Source organism: Coturnix japonica, chromosome 4 (genome assembly GCF_001577835.2).
Source record: "Coturnix japonica isolate 7356 chromosome 4, Coturnix japonica 2.1, whole genome shotgun sequence".
In the NCBI taxonomy this organism is placed as follows: Eukaryota; Metazoa; Chordata; class Aves; order Galliformes; family Phasianidae; genus Coturnix; species Coturnix japonica.
The window spans coordinates 71,711,679-71,736,684 of NC_029519.1; the positions used below are offsets into that span (position 1 = coordinate 71,711,679).

Below are 25,006 nucleotides of genomic sequence, written 5' to 3' on the forward strand. Positions count from 1 at the left end.
CAGGTTTTCTCTTTCCAAGTGGGCCTTAACAGCATTGCCCTTACAACTCTCCATCACTGCTTGTTCCCTTTAGTTTCATCTGGTCAGTAATGAAGCTGGCTGTGGCAAATGTCTGGAAAGGAAATTGTAGTAAATTTCCAGCATGATTTTAACATACTGGACTGTATGTTAGATGTGAATACCATGTTTTTTGTTGTTGTTTGTTTGTTTGCTTTTTTCAGTAATTTTTAAAAATGTAAAATAATTTGTGTGTGTGTACATAAGTATACAACTAAATCTTTGGTTGTAGCACAGAATTGATTCAGGTATTTCAGGCAGAAAATAATGGAAAATGGTGACAAATGGAGGATTATGAGTCACTCTACCAAGTGCTCTGCTGCAAAGTAAGGGAGTTTGGATGGCTAAAGGATAGGCCAGGTGTACTGCCTGTGCAGCACTACTAGGCTGTTTTGTAGTGTAGGAATTTCATGTTCATCATCAGTGTGTCCTTCAAGGTGTCCAGCAGTCTGGTGAAATAAGGTAATACATCCAAATGAATGATGAAAGCCTCTCTCTCTAAAGTCCAATGCCATCACTAGAGTATTGTGGACTCCTTTAAGTCTGATTTGCTCCAATCAGTTATAACTTCAGACTTACTGAGGTAATCAGTATGTTGTTCATAGTTAAGTATAAAGGAAAACTGTTATGTTCACAGGACAGCACTGAGTGAAAGAGAAGCTCTAAATGGTTTTTGGAGTGACTCAAAAGAGTAAAAGATCGTTTCTTACAGTTCTGAAGCAACCTGTGAACCAGAAACCACTGGAATGAAGCAGAAACATGAGAACTAACTGGTGATGATCAGGTAGTTATGGACAGCACTGAAAACTTTTACTCATCAGTCTCAATCAGTCTCATTGAATTTTTCATTCTGTAGTAGTTTCACCTCTAAGGTACAGAAATGAATGGCCAGGCAAATTCCAATTCTCTATCATGTCCAGAGGTACAGATACAAATGGATAATAAAAAGCTGCCAGGGAATTTCTCTTCCATGAAGCTTGCTGCTGTAGGTAAGTGTGATAGCCACATATTCTGGAGATGTCAGCATGTCCACTGCTGCCCTGTGCCCAGCACAAATTTTCTGTGGAGTCTTCTAAAAGGAAACCCATTAAGTCCATGTAGACATCAACCAACAGTTAGCCAATTATATGCTTTGCATTTCCCATTTGTCAGTCATTGTGCCAGCAAACATATTATTGTGTTGGCTTTTTCATGTATGTCTGTCTGCTAGAGGGCTTTCACAAATCCTACCTGCATGTTGGTTCTGGGATTATGACTTTCCTATGTATTGTTTCTATTTTCTGAAGATCACACAGTTTTAAATCAGCTGCCATCACCTGCCTGTGTTATTGTTTTCTTTCTCTCCTTCTGGGTTTCTTTAACAGTTGTTTCATATTAAACCAATTAAGAAAAGTTTTATACTAAGTATTCAGTACGACATATGGTATGTATTAAAATACTGTACATATTCTTCATATCCACAGTTTATCACTCCATTCATGGATAATGAAGTTAAATGGTTTCCTTCCTTCCTTCTTCCCTTCTCTCCTCAGTATTACAATTTGAGCATGAATTGATTTCACAGATCCAAATGCTGAAGTAGGAGATGCTGGTAGAAGAGAAACAGAGCTCTATATTCAAGAATATGTCAAGTCTCCAAACACAAATATTACTTGGTTTATGCTAGTTTTCTGATTTAAGAAATTGCTGCTTTCTGAAGTGATTTTAGTACAGTACTTGTCACTCCTGTGTACTAGCAAGGGTCACTGTGTTGATAGCAAATTGATATTGTCTTGGAAGTTTCATGACATCTCTGCTGTACACAGGCACATTCTGACCATAAAAACAGAAGATTTTTATGCAGTATGCCTGAGGTGTTTTTTTTTGTTGTTGCTTTGTTTTGTTTTGTTTTTGTTTTTTAATCTATAGCTAGAATCTTTAATTAAGTATATAGTTGGAGAGTGGGAATATGGAAAAAGGAGACTAATCTTCAGGCTGAGCAAAGTACAAACCAACAGAAACAGGTGGATGATTGCTTCTTTCTGCTATCCTTACTTTAATGACTGCATAATTTCTTCAGCTTGGATGAACAATACGTACACAGAGTGTTCTTGCATTCCCTTGGAGATTTCCTTACGGTGTAAGCTATGTTTCAATATACGGCAAAATGACAAAAGGTGCAAATGGCAAAATTTGCATTAATTCTTCATGACTGCAGTACTCTTACAGCTCAGGAACTGAGAAGCTTGTTTGAGATGCAATAAAAGACATTTCCTTAAAGGATATTGCCAATTTAAGCTTCCATCTTCCCTTAGAAATTCATTCAGCAGCTTTCAGCACGCCTTTGATATTCCAGCTGAACTGCACATTTTTATTAACTTAATAGCTACACAGAGGAATGAGAAAGAGGAGAAGTTATAACACTGATCATCTAATAGAGTATCACATTTTGAAACAACTGGTAGGCAGAGCTTGTAATTAAGATACAGATTGCCAAGTTTTTAGTTTTACCTCCCTTCTTGATTTCATTGTTTTGCATTTATTCTCAACATACTTTATGAGTGCTCTTCAGGGCAATTCTCCAGAAGTTATTTTCAAACATTCTTTTGTCTTCTTTGTTCACTCACTGATTTCTTCATCTTGGTGTGCACATGAAACTTTGTCACAGTTCCGGTTGCAGGATAAAGAGTTGCTCTCTAGTCTAATGATAAAAATAATACAAAACATTAGCTTCTCATTTTCCTGGCTCACAGTGACTATTCTTAATTTCATCACATTACACGCTCTATGCTTTTTTCAGTTTTACTGCATATTTGACACTTTTTGTGTGTGTGTGTTGGAGGTGCTTTAGAAGGTGAGTTTCTTGTAATAGAACTATGTCCCCTCCTCCCATCCACAGATACTCCACTTATGGGTTTAGCTCAGATTATAAGTATTTTGTGGTTCAAAGCAAAATTTTCTATGATTTTATTCAGGTCTCTAACCCCATTAATTTTTAGTAAAAACCAACACTGCTCAAAATCTCATCTTTGTAGTTGTTATCATTCAATATCAAACGATATTGAATGTGCCATGCACAATATGATCTGCCATGCAACTGGAGTGATAAAAGGCCTCATGAGCGATTAAAAAACACCAATACAAAACACAACAAAAAACAAAACAAAAAAGCCTTACAAGAAAGATAACAAAGCAGGAGATTGGAGATATAAATTTTTTAACAATGTAAGAAAAGCAGTCTGGTCAGACAGCCTTGTTTTAAGGTCTGGATGTCTGGCCCCTGAGTTCCCAGTAAAAATGACTGAGATTTCAACTAGCTGCTCCTCAGGAGACAGTAGCAAGGGAAAATAAAATCAAAGGTAACAGATGGACCTGAGTGTACCAAGAAGAAAAAGGATAACATGTTCCTATTCAAAAACTTGGGGAAGTTGTTGGGTAATAACCAGGGAAGGGATAAGAGAAGCAGTTTTCTCTGCAGATTTGCAGGAGAAAAATGAGATTCCAGAGATTAGATAAAAGTGAGATACATTGACAGAAACTCCTTCATTAAATGTGGAGGTGGACAGAGGAAACTGAAGAAGTTTGGGAGTGCAGAGCATGGAGTAGTGTGTCGGTGAGGGACTAGGAGAGGGACTGCCCCTAAAACTCCAACTAAGTAGTGAGCAGAGAGAGTAGAGAATATAAGAGAGGTACTATGATGGGGGGAATAGTTAACAGGCAAAATAGGTAATACATGTTGCTTGCTCAAGTTGCTAAAAAAAAAAGTTAAAAGTTGGTCTTTTTTAAAGCATCAGATCATTATGTCTACTCAGTGTATTTTGGAGGTCCACTTTGAATTCATAAGGGTAAACAGTAATTGGCTTACTGTTAATAATCAATAACAATTAGTAATATAGTAAACAAAACAATTAGTAATATAGCAAGACATACTGAGGTGAAAACCTATTGCCAGAAAGCAGTGTTTCTCAGGTTTAATGGTAATTAAATGTATTAGCTTTCTAGAGTTCTGCCTTTAAAATCTACAGGGAGTTGAGATTCTTCAGAATTTTCCCTTGGTGGTGATTCTTCAACTCTCATCTGCAAACCAACTCTCTGCCACAGAAATTCTCTACAGACAGATTCTGAATGTTTATACATGCACTTACACATGTATGGAGAACTGAACACTAATTAAAGTACCATCTTATTTCCCTTAGTCCCAGAGTACCTCCACTGCTGAAATTATGAATTATGAGCATGTAGGCAAGGATGTCCATTTCCAGCCAACAGTCCATCATCTAGTCCTTGTTATTTAACATTTGCTTTTGAAAGAAACAGTGTCAAAAAATACAGCGTAGGAGATCTAAAACCAAGAAATTGAGTTATTATGCCTTTGTTGTCCATATTTTTAAACACATGCATCAAGCTGGTGTAACTCTTTAGTTACTGAGAAGAATGATGGTGTTCAGCCACTGCCTACTGTTCCCCCCAAAGGAATTCTGTCTTGACAGTTTCCTTCTATCAGAACAGTTTAAGAGCAGTTCTGTGTGGCAGTTCCAGGTTCCCCAGATTCCCCAGATGGCTGGGCTTGTGATGGACACTGATCTGGAAGGGAGCGAGGAACCAGCAGGCTCCACTCTCAGACATCCCTCTATTACCACATCCTAAGAGGAGGCCATGAAGAGCTTCAGGTGCTTTCATCGCAAATTGGTGAGGTTGTTTTATTTGATGGTATTGGGTAAGAAAATCCTTACCCATACATACTATTTTAACTATAGCCCGATTCATCATGCATGGAGGATTGCACTCCTCATGGTGCGAAATGACGTCAAACGAGACAATGAGTGCCAGAAGCGTGACTTCTGCAAGAGGCTTAAATACCTGCCTGTGCTTCTGTGATAACATGTTACAATAATTTGACTCGAGAACATCCCTAAGTTGTTTTCATACTACTGTGCTGCATGCTAAATGTTTCTGATGTTTTTAAAACCTTATTCCACAGTTCACGAAGATCTAAATGTAGGAATCTATATTTAAATTAGCTGCAGGTAGATACCTATTCAACACAGCCAATGGAATCTAAAAAGATATTCAGCTAATCCAAAAATAGATATTTAGTCAACTGGATCTTTGCACTCCAGTGATTGTATTGTCTAGATATACACTCACTAAAAATGGAAATGTAACCACCCTCTTCACACTAGTAGCTAATTCAAATATCTTGAATTGCACACAATTTCAATTTTCCGTTGAATTAAGTAGCAACCCTTATAATAATTTCACTCCTAAGCATTACTGTAACACGTTTATCTGTAGAGTCTTGTCTAAGACCAGCTTCACATCACAGTGTTCTTGCCTACTGGTCTTAACTATGATGATGTTACTACTGTCTCTGAACTCAATATTGCAGATTTTTTGTTCCTTATCCAGATCAATCAAGAAGTCTTGCAATAATTCTCTGTGGGATTCCAAGCAATTTGTAGTTGACTTCTCTTAGAACAGAAAGACTTCTTAAAAAGGTGGTGTATTTGGTCGTCTTTATCATCTTGTCTACTCCCATCTACTTTAAACAACAGCCTTCAAGAATATGCATATTTATTGTTGTGGGAGTTTCTTTGTAAATGTTCATCCTTAGAAGCATCCAAAGCTAGTCTCAGAAGTAATTTACTATATAAACACATAGGATAAACCTATCTATGTTAGAGGTAGAAAAGTATCATGAGACTGTGTTTGAAATGTTAGATTGGGTGGAAGGAGGAAATGCAGAACAAAATCTGGTATTTGCCCTTTTGCTTTGTTGAATTAATATATATGTTACAAGAAAACCTGCCAGTTCGGGCTGCAGCAGCGCAGGTTTTTTAATCTTTTACTGAATAGGATCTTCTTTTCAGGCACTTTTCAGCCTGTGCTATTGCAGCTCACTTTTACATACATTAACTCTGCAGTCATTCAGAATGGGAAGCATCCAAAGGATGTCAAAGCTCATCTGAGTGTGGAATGTGTTCAGACTCCTCTCCATGTTTCTTCTTGTTGCATGTATCACAGGGTCTGAGATAGTCAATTTGATAAATAAAGAACTAAATACTTAACCGGTGCAGCCCAGCAGGAAATGATAACAGTGAGGGTGACTGGGGAACCTGACATTTCATGCTAGCATGAATTTTAGATTAGAAAGAACAAGACAGCATCACTTGCAAATATATGATTGGTTTCTGCTCGTGACTCAGAGCAGCAGCAAATGTGCTTGATGGGATATTTCTCTGCTGCATTAAAGAGATGACTACTCAGGCACTCACTGGCAACTTGAAACCTTAGGATTTTCCTTTTCCTGCTCATGAAGTTCACCATGATATGCCATATCATCAATGTGGGTTGTTCAAGGTTCCTCTCAGACACCCCAAAGTGCAAAAGCTCTAGATGCAAGATACATCCAGCATTAGCTCTAGAAAGTGTCTGTAGTAAAGAAAGGGCACTTTTGTCATTATTTTGAGTACTTCAGGGAACCACCAAATTGCAAGCAAGTCATTTGGGTTGGGTAATGATCACTTAGAAAAGAACCTCTGTATCCACAAGAGGAATCCCGGGTATCACAGCGTGGGTTGTATAATGCAAAAGCTCAGTTTATACAGCTACCGTGGTACAGTTCTTAAATATTATTGTATTATATAATGTATTATGCTATTGTATTAATTTTAAATTTAGTTGTTGACTTGGTGAGTACCATGAATGGGCAATTAAAATATCTTACAATAGTTGAAACACACCGATAAAATAACAGTTCCTTACAAGCTGTTTGTTTGTTCATCTGAGTCTTTCTGTGGGGAAAGGAGTAAACATTTTTAAAGGTCTCTGATACCTATCGGTCCATATCCACATTTATATTAAGAAAAAAGAAAAAGAAAAAAGAGCAATCAGTAGAAATTTCTACTGGTATCTGATAATTCTGAAGCTATATCTGGTAAATCACTGCAAAACCATGAATTTGTCTCCATGTCTTACTTGGAGTCTGAAATGCAAATTTTTGAGATGTTTTGTTTCCTCAATGGAGACAGGACTGAGAAAATATGTCCCATTGGATATAGACCAGCTGATGCTTTAGATTTTTGACATTTTGGACTAGAGCTACACGCTGTAAGCAATGCCATTTGACACTGTGTCCAACAGTCTTCAGAAAGTTCATATGGAAATGGGAGAGTTGATTCAGTCAATTATTTCACCCATTGCTTCTCAGAAGGTAAATTAATGCATGCACAACCTGGTGCTAAATAGCAGTTTATTTTGCTTTGAAGCAGAATTAGCGAATCACAACTATGCAAGTTTTCTCTCCACTCAAGAGAGAAACAGCTAAAAAAAGTGCATATTTCTGTATAAATAGCTCAGTTCAACTAATGTCATGCGACATGAAATAATGTGTTCCTGTAACTTGCCTCTGGCTATCAGTGAATTAGTCCAGCTCTAAACAGATAAGGTTCAAGAGTTTGAGATTTCAGCATCTCAGTTACTTGTTTCTGCATTTGTGGCAGAATGTGGCATTTTTTAAATAGAAAGTGTTCCTTTGTATGATGTCCAGACATCATGACCTGTCAGAGTCTGCTTCTGAACTTAAGTATTCAGGTCATTTCTGGCACCATGTGGAAGCACATCCAGATTCACACAAACAAACAGCTACAAGATGCTTTTACCCTTTCCAGATCTATCGGGATCCAACACCACATGTTCTCAACTAATTTCCCATTCTACTGAAATCTTCAAATTCCAAAATTACAGTGATTCACAGAGTCGTGTCATGTCATGGCATTCATTAGAGCAGGAACAGATGGCTCTGAAGGTCTTTTTATGAAAGGACAGTACAAGGCAGTGATTACTAGTGATAACTAAGTGAGGGGAATGCAAACCAGTGACCAGAGGTCTTTAGCAGTTACAAGTCTTTAAATCCCACCCCTCTGATGTCATACCAATATTTTAAAACCAGTGTTTTAGTACCATTGAGTATTTCTTGAAACAAGCAAAGATGTTGGTCAGAAGCAAAAAACAATAAATTCAAATGCCTACTTCTGCATAAAGAGAAAAGCTGTATAATTAAGAAAAATGAATATTTAGTATAGAATATTTCGAGTTTCTTTTTTTTTTTTCTTTTTATTTTCAAGATTTATCCTATAAAACAGACCGTTAGATAGTCAGCACTGAAGAGAAAAAGAGGAAGAAAAAACTGGAAGGCAAAGATAGCCCTCTTTACTCCCTACAGAACTCATCTATAGATGTAGAAAAGATGTTGGAAGGAACTTCAGGGGATTCCTTAGACCAGCTTCCAGCACAAAGCATGATAGGGTACAACATCAGACCAGGCTTTCCAGGGCTTTATATCAGTCAGGGACTGCACACCCTCTCTGGGCAGCCTGTTCCACTGCTTGAATGCCCTCACAGTGATTGGTTTTCTTTGTATCCAGTCTAAACCTCCCTTGATTTATCTTACACTTGTTTTTTGTATTCTACTTTCTGTCTTTTGAATAAAAGTATGTCTTCTGTCTATTCAAATGAAAGCAGCTAGGAGTGTATTTTGAATATCTATGACTTCATTTCATGAGTTTGCACACAACTGAGTCTTTTCTGTAAGTTATCCTTGGTTAGTAAAGAGCTGAAACCTCAACATTCCACATCTAGAGAAAAGCAAAATTCATTAAGAAGTGAAAATACCTCTAATGAGTCATGCTAGTAAACTGCTCTAAACCAAGATGCTTATAGTTGTGACTGTGGGATTTTAGAAGATCAGGAGAATGAAAATGCAACAGTACATTAAATTCTGTTCTGAGCCAGCAACACAAAGAATGCAAATCGGTCAGTCATAAAGGTGAAATAATACACTTTTGATTCTGACTGGTACCAATTAAAAGGTTAGAGGTTATTATGTATGTAAATTAAGACCTATTCAGCATTATTATAGTTGAAACTATAGTTGAAATGCCTGGATGACTACCTGTGCAACCTGGTGTAGGGAACCTGCTTTGGCAAGGGGGTTGGACTCGATGATCTCTGGAGGTCCCTTCCAACCCCTAAAATCCTGTGATTCTGTGATTTTGTGAAACAGCTCCTCTGGTAATATTAAAAATAAGCCTGAACTGGAAAGGAACAGCTGTCCTTTTCTCAGAAACAAAACAACATATGAAGTCTTTTGATGTGATACAGAGAAAAAAAATGGGAAAAAGCAGGAATTTACAAAATTTTAAATGGCAGAAACAACGACAGTAGTCGTATGTTTGCTTAGTATACAAAGGCAGAGTAAAACAGATGGGCAATGTTAGTTATTCATTTCTCACAGGTTTAAGAACAAGCCTAGACCTTATATTTGACAAAATTAGTGATGTATTTCAAAAACATGAAGAGAAGTTAGCACCTGCATTAGCTGTAGAAGGGCTCCTCTGAATCAATTAGATTAATCCTAGCTGCAGGAGCTCAGTCTGGTAGTTCTGTTACTTACATTGATGAAGTTTTCTTTAAGACTCCTAAGCATTTTTATGGAAGTATGTCCTGCAGTAATCGACTTGAGTTTATTCTCAGTTGTACAAATAAAACCCTGTTTATTTTGTTCACTTCATTTATATGAAATATGAATATTTTTTTTTATGTTCCAAAAGCAAATAGAAAAACTCTATTGACCATCTACATACAATTTGTATTTGATACGCCTGTCACGTTGCATCTTGCAGATCTCTTTCATTAACTAAACAATTCTATTTGTTGTTCCCTCTCAGCCATTCCTTTTTAATTTGTTGTTGTTGTTCAGCCTCCTGAGATCTTTTTTTTTGGATGTTTTATTTCAAACACTGTGAAATCAGGTAACTTGAGTAAACGAACATTGTTTTATATTGCAATATAGTTTTCAATATTTCCTTACACAAACTGGATAAATCATAGTTGATTTCATCAGCCACAAGTCTTTCCTTTCTGAATTTATATTTGAAGTCCAAGAGAGATAAAAAGGGATGAAAACTGACAATGTCCTGGTTGCTACTTCATATCAGTATACATGAAACTTTTTTGGACATTGCTCTGGATTTCAGGCTTTAGAGTAAATAGCATCACCATATGCTTTGCAGTCTTCTTCTATGTGATTATTTGATATATAAGGGACACTAAAAAGTGTGGCCTCTTGCTTTTAGAGCAATTAAGATCATTACCTTCTAGTCATTTTATCTGGCACGGGCAATAAATTTACCTAATTTTCTCACTTTTATTGAGATTTCTCAGACTTCTTTTCAGATGACTTTTTTTTTTCTTTTTCTTTTTTTACTATGTCATATAGCTAATTAAAATTTTGTTACAACTACAGTGAATTGGAAAGCATTTGAATTTTAACCTACTTTCATGCTAGAGATAGGCTACTTATTCCTACTATTTTCTTCAAGTATTCAAGCCTTGGGACAGATGAGTCTGGACGTGAGTTAGTTTGCTATTTGCAAAAGTCTTCAGAATTTTCTAATGAGCTAGTTCAAGATACTTGGATTATGAAATGAGTATTTCAGTTCATTGTATCAGCTAGGGATATAAATAACAGGAAAACCCTGAATTTAAGGCACTGAAATTCTTTTCCATCTTTTCCCTCTTTGAACATGCTTGCAAAGACAAAAAGCATTTTCTGATGATGTGTAGTCAAAACAGTCGTTTACTTAATGTTTGTGAATTTAAAAGCTTAACTAAAGAGTTATTATATTTTAAATTCATATCTCTACAGAAACAGCATTTTCACTATATAAATGAATTTAACCAGAGTATTTACTCAAAGGAACTAGCTGCCTTCTATCCTGAATGTATCCTGTAACTATAACTGCAATGCTCCTACACTTGCCTGATCTTCACATTGACACTGTTGAATCTTCCCACCCAAAGTTATCAAAGACATGACAGTGAGCTCACCCCATCCAGTCTAAGCTTTTGACAAGCTGCCTCCAGACGGGTGATCTTCTAGTGCTAAGCCGTAAACTGGAAGTAACTACATAATGGAGTGCTACTGTAAATCACAATCTTCACTGTTAATTTGTGCTTTATTTTCTCACATATCACATGAATCCAGGCAACTCCTGACATGTGATCTGAAAACAATAGCATCTTACACTCAAAGGGAAAAAAATATGAGTAAGAAACTTGTTCCTCTTCTTGTTTAAGTTAGCCCATGACATTTACTTGCTGTAAAATCAGTTTAAAACAGTTTGAGATTGGGGACATGGTGATGAGTCCATCAAGTTGCTTCAGGGACAGATAAGTCTATCAAGTTGCCTCAGCAAGTTGATACACCCTGCCATAGCTGCCCCCAGCTGTGGTCCTGCCTCAGAGAAAATGAACAAAGTCAGTGACAGAAAAGATCCCTCAGGTAAGAATGAGTATCTAGTATCAGCTACTGCTTGAGTTAGTTGAATATTTCATAAAGTTGAATATTTTTTTTCTCAATTTTATTCTCAGTGAAGAATGATTTTATCATTCCAGTTCTAAATGGTTTTTTTTTTTGTTGTTTTTTTTGGGTTTTTTTTTCCTCTCAATTTGTTGAAAACAGTTTGAAGGATGAATTTATCTCCGATATTAATAAGCCACAGAATGGATATGGCTGTGACTCCAATTTTACACCTATGTAAGAAATGCAGAGACATATTATGCTTGTTAAATCCTGTAAAGACAAAGTTTAAAATTTTTAATTCAATAGTCATTAGTCATAATTGCAAGTTCATTCCCATTGAAAATCATTGGTGTACTTTCAAGTCATGTGCCAGCCACAGAGTCATTGAAATCATTTATTGGCAAAACAGTTATCTTATTGGGAAACAGTTGTGGGTAATTAGAGATCAGTTTGTTACTAGTTAATATATTTGATACTGGATGAGAAGTAGCTTTTCTTATCAGATGAGAGATCATATATAACATTACATATAAAAATGTATAACATTTCCTATGCGAATTCAATGAATGATAAGTCTTATAAAAAAGATATTCAAACCTACAGTCCACCTGTATCTCACAACATCAGCAATGTGAATTCAGAGTAAGGAGAGTTTCCAGTGAGGTAAGAGATGTGCCAAGAGAGTGTGAGGAAGAGGAAACTGACAAGTTAGAAATCAGAGATTTGTGGTTGACATGGATTCTAGGAGAGATCTCCTCGTTATATTACAAGTATAAATCAAATCTTCTCTTGAATCACACAATTATAGATAGCCTAAGTTATGCAGAAAAAAAGCAGGTTTTCACACTGAAATATATTGTCCTTACACACATACACACACACACACAGACACACATCCTACAGTATTTTAGATTATGCAGGAAGTGATTCAAAACAGTTCCTTATTTATTTTGTTTCCCAGCTGCTGCTGCACAAACTGTGAATATAATCTGGTACTTCACAATTTCATATGATTCCCAGGAAAGGCTAAAATGTCTGGAATTCATAGTACTAGGCTGCAAGTTGACATCTTTTGTCAACAAAGATATTGAAGTCATGTAATACATAATGTATACAGTTGCTATTGCTATCTTACTCCTGACATTTCAATCAGAAATCATTCTATATTTAAACTAAAAAACAACAAATAAAATGTTCTGATGTAATATCCTTTAGCAACACTTCATTCTTCTCTTTATTCCATTCATGGGAAAACTAGGCAAAAATTTTTAGTGAAGTCTGAATACGTGTAAGTACATATTTCAGACAGGATTTATAGGGAAATGTTTAAATCAGAATAATCAAGTCATCTTTTGGCTGTATTAAAATACACAGATCTTTGGAACAATTTTTCAGTGCCTTCTCTTTTGAGATCTGTGAATAATTTAGCCCAAGGGGCAAATATTTTGCTTAAGGCAGAACAACGCATCTCATCCTCAGGCAATGCAATACTGCTTCAAAATTGCATTAGGTGTGAGTTGCCAGTGTGAAGGCATCGTCCAGCAGTGGTGAAGAAAACTTGTCTCCATTGTTCTTGACAGCAGTGTGAAGGTCAACTTAACAAGATAAGCATGGCTCTAAGGCAGTGTCTTTTACTTGTGCCAAGAACATCACAGTTGAACTTCTGTTTTGGTACTTTGCAATCCCCACCCTTCCTTAGCACCACCCCTTTCCCCAGCCTGCCATTACAAGAAGCCACATGTAGATTCAAGTGCTAAAAGGCTCCCCCTGCTAGACCTGCTCAGGTAGTATAAGATCTAGCAGAACTCTTCAATATGTGAATGATCATGCACATGAGCATAGCAGATTAGTGGGTATGGCAGAAAGGGTAGATCAGTGATGTTTCCAATTAACTGATTTCTTGTGTTTGTCAAATGCGGAGTCCCTGAGGCAATCAGGCACTTCCAGGATGCAATTCTTCCATTTTGTTGTTCCCACTGCTCTAAAGAATAACAAATCAAACATCTGGTAAACCAAATCTTTATCAGTGCTAACCATATGAAAACAAAAACATATGAAATAAACCCTAGACAACTTCTTTAGTATGCATATTTTCAAGGCAGTATATAATGTAGATAAAAATAATTTACCTTTGTATAAGATATGATTTTCATTACTTTAAGTGCCTTGGCCCCTCTAACCATATGGAAAACATTTTTAAATCACAGATCTTCTTTTGCTATGAATTATAATGTATGCATTTACTTATTTTGCAGGGATATCAAACCTGACAACATATTACTGGATGAGCATGGTGAGTAAATATTGACTGCTTTCTCCCAGATTTCTCTAATTTTTGAGCTATGATATGGCGGCTCATGGTTTTTGAATCAGCTTGAGTGTAAATCTGGACATTCTGCACATCTTTTTGTCCATTTGGCAGTTTTGCAGTATTCATTCCTATTGAGAAGAAGTGCTGATCTGGCACTTGAAAGAGCTGAACATGAGAATGGAGATCACCAGGGACACCAGTCAAAAATAAAGTTAATATTTTAATAACATGATTATTGTAAGTCACTATAATTACTATTTAGGGACCTTCCAATAGAGCAGTGCCAAGCATCTATTTTCTGTACTGAAATCTTGAAGGATCAGGAAATTTCAAGTAGCAGAATATTGCTCATCTGAAATTATTTTCCTAAATTTAGATACAAAATCTGAAATTCGCCTCCAAAATGCCTGTAAAATTTTCATGGTTCTACAGATAGTTCTGGCTCAAAGGACACTTAAAAATGTCTAAACAACATAATGAGAATTGAATTTTCAAGACTATTTCCATGATCTCAAGCAAAAAAAATGTACTGAGTGAATAAAAATTCTGATTATCTTTTAGTAAAATCCATACAGATGCAGAGAATATATGAAGTATTCTGCAAAAACAAAATGCATATTTTTGCAACTGTTTATAGCAAGGATATGAGAAAATACAATAAAATGAAGTTTTGACTTGTATTAATTAGAACAGAAAGACAAGATAAAGACAAAACAGAAAGTAAAATGTATTTGATGCTGTGGAAAAGACTTGTTTTGCTTTATACACTTCAGAAACTGATTAAGAGCAGTTAATCTCTGGAAAAACTACAGACTTGAAATGATGCCAAAGATAAAATTGTTTCTCAAAATCTATTGTAGAGCTGCTGAGTCAGCATATTAAAGTTGATTAAACAAGTAACATTTAAAACAGCTGGAATTTTCCTCTGGGAATGCTGATGCCAATATTGCTTAATAATATTTGAGTATTAAACAGTCTAGGATTTCAGGAATGTAGTGTTTCAGAGTCACATGTGTTAATTTTCTCTATACACTAATATCAGCAAATAAACATGAGATAGAAATATCTTGTCTTTAAGTCCTGTGTGAATTACAGATGGAAAGGCAACATGAAATGACTATGAGGGTGTTACATCTCTGATTGACAGCCTTTGAAGTAGTTATGCTTATCTCTCCTTGCTACTCAGCAAGGTCAGTTACAACACAAAGTCAGCCTCTTGGAAGTGCTTTCCTATGGGAGCCAGTGTACTGTAGAGGAGGTACACAAGAGCAAGTAGTATGCTGCAGAATTACATTTTTGGTGACTGCAACATATTCAGCAATAAAATTAGCTAATGCCAGCTTAGAAATAATGGGATGGATGGCCCTTTTCTGCAAAGCAGCATGTTGCTTCACCAGTCTTCAGCAAGGTAGACCATGGCGAGCAGAGTTAATCCATTCACAGACCTGCTGTGTGAGTGTGAGATTAAATTCTTTCAGCCTGGGCAAGAGTCCCTGCACTCATTAAAAGAGGTGATGCATATAGTACTGGTGTCTGTACCATGCTAGTCATCATAGTTTATTTACAGCTGTTGACTCATTTACATCATCATTTTGGTTGTCCACACTTAAGCATTAATATCTGTTTCTCTTCAGGAAGTTTAGTGTAAAGATATAGAAATCCAAATTTTGCACTTAGCCACATGAATCCTTTCCAAAAGCCCCAAAAAATCTTCAGACAAGGCCAGAGTCTTATTAGCAGTGAGTGGTGATAGGACATGGGGAAATTTCATGGGGAAGCATAGGAAATTTCATACAAATGTGTGTAAGAACTTCATGGTAAGGGTGATGGATCACTGGAACAGGCTGCCCAGCAACTTTGTCGAGTCTGCTCTGGAGATATTCATAACCCACCTGGATGCCCACCTGTGCAACTTGGTATAGGGATTTGCTTTGGCAGGGGGTTGGACTACATGATCTCTAGAGGTCCCTTCCATCCCCCACAATTCTGTGATTTTCCTACATAAAATGTCAGCTGCCATAAAATGTCATCGAGGCTGATTAGAAAGACTCTTATAGCAAAATAGGGCTTGCTTGCTGTCCCTGGAGCAGCACAACCACCAGCCTGCCAAGAGGACACCTTTCCTGTCCTCCATTGCAAACTACCAGTCCTCTAAGCACCAGACAAAAGCTGTGTTCAGGCACCCCAGAAGCTGTGGAAGAACAAAGGTGTTCTTTTTTCCAGTGGTATAGATGCAGCTTTGCTGTGTGGTACTGTGACTATGGAAGCAAAGCATTACTGTTTTATCACCAGCAGCATGCAGAGATATCAAACCTATCTACTTCTCTTAGAGAAAGGCATTTTTAACAAAATGCACCAACCAACATATATAACCCTTCACGTACGCACTATTTTGGTTTTGTTAAATGAAAAGAAATCTAATAAAAGGGACAGAAAACAATACACTGCAGGAGAGGCAATTTTCATTGCAAATCAACTGTTTGTATCAGTCTGAATGGATATTATATGACAGGTGTTTTGCAACAGGCTATCATGCTGGGACTCTAATAGGTGGAATCATTTACAATAGTGTCATTTAAATGACACAACTTTATATTTATCTATTTAAAAAAAAAAAAAAAAAAAAAAAAAAAAAAGAAGAAGAAGAAGAAAAAGAAAAAGAAAAAAGGAAAAAGAAAAGTATGTTCCTTGCAGCTTTTCATTTGACAGTGCCCATGGAATTAAAGCTTCACTGCCATGAAAGTGCCTGCATGTGGTTCAGTTATCTTTCTCAAGAAGCATTTTGCCATCATGTTCTATTGCAGAAATGAACTGCAGAAGTGCTCCTTGCCAGCCATGAACTGCAGCCAGCAGGAAGGGGGAATGCCATCTTGGAACCTGATGGCAAGCCAGACTGTGCCCTCTGATTGCTTTTATGGGAAGCAACACCTTCCACCCACTATGAAGGAATTACTTGCCTCTGTTCACTGCTTTTGTTTACCTTTTGCTCATGTTTTTTGGTTAGGGTGTCTTAAAAGGAAAGCATCACCAAAGCAGAAGGAGTTTTTGTGATGACTAAAAAATGTGTAAAGCACTTCAACAAAAACTTCTGCCGTGTAACCCATTTGAAAAAAATCTGTTTAAGTTTGGAAATGAGATGTGCCTTCTTCCATTTTCTTTTCAAAAACAGGATAGGTCAGGCCAAATGAGGGGACTCTGAGAATTTCAGTTCACATATGGCTGAAGACTGCTTAGAGGCTGGCTGGAGACTTTGAGTAGGATCTAGGTCAGACTGTCAAAGCAGTGCATTCATTCACTGAGTCTGCTGTTCCTCAGTCTGTCAATGGGGAAATGTTCAGTGTCAGGGCCACAGGCAAGTCAACTGTTACACTCTTTTCATGTTTGGTAACAGCTTCCTTCACTCAGTAACCCAAAGCCTACTCCACAGCCTGTGGACTGAATGAGTTTGAGATACTGATTTTAAAAAAGAGGGGGGAAAAGTATCAGAGGAACTCAACATTCAAGACTCCATCTAAAGGCAAGACGTCTTAATCATGATTTGAATGTGTGGCTAAGTTGGGGAAGGGAGTACCTTTCCATGTCCTCCACAATGGCATTGCCAGGTGGAATCACAGGCAAAGCAATATCTGTGTTGCTCCACAGCAGGAACTAGCTCTCAAGTAGAAAATGCAAAACATACTGACAGATTTATCCAGATAAAATTGTGCAGATAGATACATTTTCTTTCTGGATTTGCATTCAGTTTATTTGCCCAAGGCAAATGAGAATTAGCAACTATTGCCTTGCAATGATGGAGCAATTTACCCTGTGCTTGTCATAAATCACCCTAGGGAAAAAGTCATGATGGCAGGTTTGGGCCATCCAACCTGATTAGCTGAGTTTAAATCAGCAGTCTTGGTCAGGCAGCAAATCCATGGGCTGTCTTGTGTCACATATCTTTCATCTTGTAATCTGCTGTCAAATGAGGAATCATCTGGGACCTGCTGCTGTTACACAAATGCTTCTCTGCTACCACGAATCTAATTTTGTAGTTATTGTACTTTTAAAATACCCTTTTTCTTCTCAGCTCCCTTTTTGCCCCAAGGACACTCTGAAAAAGCCAGGCTGATTGTAACACGAAGTGGATGTGACGGCAGACAGGTGTCATGAGTGCAGGAGATTGTGAGGGATGGCACTAGTTAGAGAAAAGGTGAGGTAGAGTTCACACATCACTCCTAGAAATTCAGCACTGCTCCTGTGCATTACTGCTCTGAAAAGACAGCTACTGTCCTTGGTTCTCACAGAAGGAGGAGGTTCAGGGGTGGTCAGAAGTGTGGTTCAGTGTACAAGCAAATAATAGATAAGAACATACAGGGGAAAAAAATGCATCATTTTGTTTTGCTTTCAGTATATTTTTGTTTTTAGCTATGAGCTGTGCTAAATAGTAAATCATAAGACATTAAATCATTAAGATTTGTCTGTTAAACACTGAATAAAGCGAGGAAAGTTTGTAGGATGCTCTATTTTGACTTCTGTTTTTTACTTTGTGTAATTGCAGGACATGTTCATATCACTGACTTTAACATTGCAACCATAGTGAAAGGCTCAGAAAAGGCTTCATCTATGGCTGGCACAAAGCCATACATGGGTAAGTTTTCAAGACAGTTTCAAAAACATAAGAAAACTCACACATTAACATTGACTGATGGTATATTAAAAGGATTTTAAGTTGTAAAAGTGTTTAGCAAATCTCTCTTTTGGAGAGGTACTTAGAGGATTTCTCACTTCTTCCAATGGTCAATTTAAGGAAATATATTTTAAAATAATAATAATAATAATTTAAAAGTTATATTTAATGCTTCTCTTTGAAATCTGCTTGGAATAGGCTAAGATTTTGCTAGGAGCAACTTGCTTGCATGCATGCATAACTGCATAAAACAGGTATTAAGGTAAAAGTGCAGTGAATCGATATCACAAAACTATACTACCTGTTCTGATTAAGATACGGATCATACAATTTTAAGCATGGCCTTCCTACTCCTGAACCTTTTTCCTGTCTATTTGAGTACTTACTGAGTGGTTACACTGAACATTGTTATGTCTGAACCTGAATATTTCTTCAGAAACTTCCATGGTTTCTCTACCTTCCACCTTCCTGGCTGTTAAAATGTGAGTCTTAATCTGATTTAGGAAACTTTCGTGTATCACCCGTACCTAATGTTATCATTACAAACTTGCTGCTTAGATCTACCAGTGACTGTAAAGGTTGTCAAAAGTTCTACTGTTGTATCACAGCGCACTGGGCACTGATTTGCAATATTGTCCCTCCAGAAGGTTGGTTGACTATAAAGCAAAATATTAAGTATTAAAATATATCTAGAAAACATTACAGATATTGTCTATACTGCATTCTTGGCTTATTTATGAAGTATTTGAGTCCTGAGCATATGCTTTTTCCTCACTGAAATGTTTCCTTTTGAATGATGGAATTTCCATGCATCTGGATGTTATTCAGAAGCGTTGCAAGAACTTTCCACTTAAAATATTTTTCTGTTCTTTTTTGTTTCTGGTGGTAGGGGAGTTAGATAGAGGCTTTGGGGCTTTCTTTAGCAGAGATTGAAGTTATATAAATAACATACTATGCCTTAGCCTCAAATCAATCAAATACAAAATATTTAGTGATATAAATATACCTGGGGGAAAAAAAAATAAAAAAGTCCACAGCCAAAATAACAGCAGTAAATTACCTGAAAAAAATTCAGCTACACTTTCCTGCCTTGCATGCTTGTTATCTCAGATTTTCACGGCTGCTTTCATAGGTTGCTGTCATGGTGACGAATAGCTGCGTGTCTGAGATTACCAGAGGAGTGAGGATTTAGAGAGATCCACTAAACTTTTAAAATGTATGAGTCACCTATCTATTAATTAATAGCGTGTGGGTGTACTATTGGAGTCACAGGAGAGCTAGTGGATGTCCTAATGTCAACCTTACAGGTAAAGTAAAAATATTCTCTCGGGCTACATTTGTTCCTGAGGCAATTATAATATATCAGGTACAAATTTGGAGTTAGATTTTCAGAAGCGTTCAAACGTGGCTTTATTTGTGCTCACAATAAGCAGTGCTCTGAAGTGAAACAATTTGTTGCAGGTAGTTGCTATTCAAGTGCATTTAAGGCAGTGTTTTCTAAAAATCCTACTCTTCCTACAGAGGGTTTGACTGCCTATTCACAGAGTTCTGCTGGTGCTGCCTCTACTGCCCTTTTGATCTCAAGGCAATATCGTGAGTTCTGCTTCTTCTGATAAGCAAGAATTGAAAGCAGATGTAAGGCTGGGAGGAGCTCAGATAAATGCTCCCCTGTGTTGGTGAGATTCCAGCTTGCTCAGGGAGCACTACAGCTGAGGGGATTAACCACTGAGCTGCAAGTAGGTATTCAGGTTTAGGCTCTGTTCTGATATTGAAGAGCAGAAGTACAAATAGCTCAAAAAGCTCAGGAGATCAGGCAAAAAATTCTTTTCCTTTTCTTATTATTTTTTTTTTAAACCTGCCTGAAAAAGGCCTTATGCAATATGGAGCTTTGCAGGTAACTGTGAGAGGGAAGATAGTGAGGTGGGAGAAGGGACAATGTGCTGTGACTTCTTGCGATGCAATGGAGAATTTCTTCTCTCTGAATAACTTCTGTTCTTGGGTCAAAAAATATGACTTCCACAGGTTTTGGCATGCATAAATCAATGGCAGGAATGCATTATATGAAGTACTGAATATACACAGGGCTCATCTTCCAAATAGTAAAGGAATATTTTTGGACACAATCTTTTCAACAGATTGTCGGAGAAACTGTGATATTGCAGCTACTATGAGTGTTCTGATGGAGTTAATAAGGTGATTTAAAAGAGGGGAAATTTAGGTTAGACATTGGAAAATACTCTTTTCTTGGAGGATAGTGTGGTACTGGCACAGGCCACTCAGAGAGGTTGTGAATGCCCCATATTTGGTGGTTGGATGGACCCCTGGACAGCCTCATCTTGTGTGGAGCATCCCATGGCAGGGCAATTGGAGCTCAAGATGACTTCAGTCATTCTATGATTCCATATAATTTCATATTCAGGAGAAGACCATGACACATTCACTATTGTTGAACTTCCTTTCAATAAAACTAGAAACATCAGGCTGTGTGCCTGAGGTTGAGCTGGACCTTCAGTGGGAAAGAGTTTCTTTATGCAGACAGGACAAGAGCTGGGTTCTGTCCAGTGAGTGCTTAAGTAACACAGAAGGTTTTATGAGGACAGTGCTGAATGAGGGCAGGCAGGGTTGCTTGGCCTTAGGACAAACTAATAAGGCATTCTAAATGCAGTATCTGTATTCAGAGAATGGTATGTAAAGCATTGGCTTTGATTGAATAATTGCATTAAATGTGAGTATAAAAGCTATTGAGGTGTATCATGTGAATAAAGGTACAAAATCAGCTTCACTGCTGTAACACATCTAGACTTTGCACTATAAAATTGCCCAGCATGGTCAGACTTCAAGCAGTACTCTATGTTATACAATAGAAGTTAGCTTTTAGACTGAAGTTCTAAGTCAGAAAGCTATCTATTTTAATTTAGAACTTTACAGCAAGCGAGAAAGTAAACTCCAGGAGGCAAACTGATAGCTTAACAAAGTCTATGCTTATATTCAGGGAGAAATAAGTTTTCTTTTCTTTTAAAAGGAAAACAACAACAAATCAAACTTATTCTATAAATAGAATATCACTTGTCATCACTATGGTCTGAGATCTGTTTTCTGCTTAAACCACAACCCAGAAGAATTACTGACCTTCTCAGTCTTTATTTTCTGGAGGAAACTGAAAATTATTCTTTTCTCACCACAGTGCTGAGAAAGCAGTTAATATTTCACCAGACCTTGTCAGTTCAAGGCTCTCGGAATATTATTTTAAAAGTCACATTAACTTTCTATTCCACTCAGTCTGTCATCCATTAAATCTGAGTCAGCAAAGTGCATGCAAGTGACTAAACTATAAACATACTATATACAGCTTCACCCACCCATTTTAAAACTAGAAAATTCTAGGGTTACAACATTTTTATACTGTTTGTTGGTATATTGTTGGTATGTGTATATATTTACTTGTATTTATTTGTACTTTGCAACCTCTGTAATATACCACACACCTCCACTTCCTCTTTCTGACCTGTAGGGTCTCTACTAAGACGCAAAGCAACTTCAGAGAACACTAACCAGCCAACCATGTGGCTAATGCCTGGTCTTTCCTTCCTGATAAATGTTTTGGACATGTCCATTCTGGTCATCAACAAACATTCAGGCCAAAGCACTATGGCTTTAATTTTAATTTTATTTTGTAATATTGCTAACATTGGTGTTTTGTAGGCTTTATTGGCTACTTCTCACTGACATGAAAATTAGTTCACTACAGCTGATCAGTCTTCAGGAATTATTCGCAAAATATTGTTTAAATACACTGTAAAGGAGGAGATTTGTTAGCAAGTAGGAAATGCCACTTGGAGACAGGTCTAGTGCGCTTTCATTTCCCTGCTCTTTTCCTCTCACCTTTTTAACGAAGTTTCAAGGCAGACCACAGAAGCTGTTGATGGGTTAGAGTAAGTAGCAGCTCTGCGAACTCCTTAATCAACACTCCATAGCCTCCTGCATAGTGCCAGGCAAATACACGAGGCGCTCTTTGATTAGGTTCATGCTAAGAAAGTGAGCCTTAAATCAGCTCATCAGACAAGAAACTTCATTTTGTGCTATTTGTGTATATTAGAGCCATTACAAGGCTTTCATTTTATGATTAAGTCCAGTGATTTGTCCTTATGATTAAACCAGAAGGCTGTTTAAAAATAAATAAATAAATAAAGATTATGGTTGTTATTTAGTGCAACCATTGTGAGGGAACTCTAATTGACTTTTTTTCTCACGACAGCCTTTTCAAACTTGCCAATGGGCATCAAATTAAAATGGCCTGAATATCAGACACCTTGAGAGCTTATAGTTCAACTATGGAATTAAATAACACCTATGAATGTTCTTCAGAATTTAGAAATCTTAATTAAAAACACTTTATGTAGAAAACAGCCAAAGGTCTGAATCTAAAACTATGACAAAAAAGATGTGTGCAGGAAGGATGCAGAGAGAAAAGTGTGGCCTCAGCTCCAACCTGGCAAGCTCAAATTTATCGTTCTTAGGAACCTAGAGGCCAACACACAGCAGTTTCCAGGTTGCAGGAAGACCATCCAAAGCTGAGGCTGAGATCGAGTCCAAGTTTTAAAAGATTACTTGTAGTCTATCATGTCAGTAATAATCCTAAAGAAAATCAGTGCAGAATTTTAACTTTTCTTCCAGTTTCTTAAGATGTTTTTCATCCAGATTGTTTATGGTCATGATTGTTTCTGCTGACATACTTTTTTCTAATAGAAAAAAAAATATATATATATATATATATATTATATTCCACATTTCACAATTATGGTTGTTCAGATTTTGGCTAACATTCAGCACTTGTAGAGTCTGTTAACTTTCTGAATTGAGTAAGAATCGCGGCACAGGCAAAATACAGAAATCTTCTGTACAGGCTGGAGGCCTCTGTTTTTACTCAGCATCTGGTATTAAGCAGCCTTGCTAAAATGAGGAAAATTCTTTTTGCTTGACAGGAGTTGAGATATTACCCTGAAAACAAATCTGTATTTAGGATATGAGAAATCATATTACATCTTTGGCAGCCCTCCTTTTTTTTTTCTTTGTAAAGCAGGTGCTTACCAGAGTTCCTCTGAAGCTGACCAAATGCAGAGGGTCAGTCTAGCTGGACTACAAATACTGCTAATACAGGGGGAAAGTGGTTGGCTGCTTTAAAAAGAAGGAGCACAACTGCCCATTTTCCAATCTTAAGATTGCTGTCATCAGCTTAAGGTAAAAAACAGAGCTTCAAAACACCAGGGCCAGTGAGCAAAAGAAAGCATTTTCTGCTGATCTGCTTGATGTAGAATCAGTCATTGCTGAAGCTTTTGGAGCAAGCAAATAAAATGAAGGTGGATAACTCACAGGCTGAGTTAGCAAAATAGCTGTTCCATTTTGGTAATGCCACAGGTTACATCAATAAAGTACTTTCCCTCTCTACCACGCAGTTATCATCTATATAGCTGAGTAATTAAGTCCACAAAGGTTATTTGCTTTAGTGAAATATTATGCATCATCTAGACACTGTGGGAAAAATAATTCCAAATATGGCTAAATGAAGCAAATCTTCAGTACAGGATACCTACAGTGATATTCAAAATATGTCTTTTGTGCCTGATATGCTATTTAGGAGGCCTTTAGATTTATTGGTCCACTAAAATAAAATGGGAAAATCTATCTGCCCTCAGCACCTATCTACATTATAAATTACACATGTAACAAAGTTCTGCGTACACAAGAGCCTTAGTAGAATGCAAACAAGCTTTGAAGTATATTTGAAGACGCCAGGGGGAATGGTTTTAAACCAGAGAAGATTTAGGTTAGATGTCAGGGGAAAGTTTTTCACTGAGAGGATGGTAAGGTTCTGGAGCTGGTTGCCCAGAGAGAATGTGGACGCTCCATCCCTGAAGGCGTTCAAGGCCAGGCTATATGGGGCCCTTGGCAACCTAATCTAGTTCTTGATACAGTGGTTGGCAATGTGGCAGGGAGACTGGAAGCTGATGATCTTTGAAGTCCCTTCCAACCCCAGCCATCATATGATTCTATGAAGTTAGGCTAAATTAGCTAGAGGTAAGATGGAGCTAACTCATTATGACAGTGTTCACTCATACCATACTGGATCATAGCACAATATTATGGATACCTGAGATTCACTCTTTAGCTGTTTGCTGGCCACATATATTCTGGTACAAAGAAATGTTTATTTAAGTGCCTGCCTTTCTCCTATAGTCACATCTATTTAGAGATAGTCCTGCAGTTAGAAAGCATAAGACCACTTTCATTCATTCATTTTATTCTTCAGGCTAGAGTTTTGTCACAATAAATTCATGGATACCCAAATCTTCTATTGGGTTTGGTTCTTCAAGATTCTGAACTCAACTTGAGCTGTAAATTGTTAGGATGCAATTTGTAATATTGCAAGGACTGCAAAAACTCCTCTGGAAAGAATGTCCTTTATTTAAAGGTACTTCTCTAGGTGCTAAATCCCAAACTGCCATTTAGAGCTAAACGTGACCAGACTAAAGTATTCCTTGCAGTATGCACATTAGAAAATGACGAGATGGTAATCAACTGGTAATGTGGTGCATTAGACCCAGTGTCATGGCCAGAAGAGGCTCACATG

General features: G+C 37.2%; 1 protein-coding gene across 1 annotated transcript in view; it reads left to right on the forward strand.

Moving 5' to 3' along the window:
• The window catches only part of STK32B (serine/threonine kinase 32B), a 129,974-nt gene that overhangs the window by 80,618 nt on the left and 24,350 nt on the right, over positions 1-25,006 (forward strand). The window contains exons 5-6 of the mRNA XM_015862540.2: positions 13,657-13,694; positions 18,250-18,339. Coding sequence (XP_015718026.1) covers positions 13,657-13,694; positions 18,250-18,339 — 128 coding nt within the window. The remainder of the gene's footprint in view (positions 1-13,656; positions 13,695-18,249; positions 18,340-25,006) is intronic.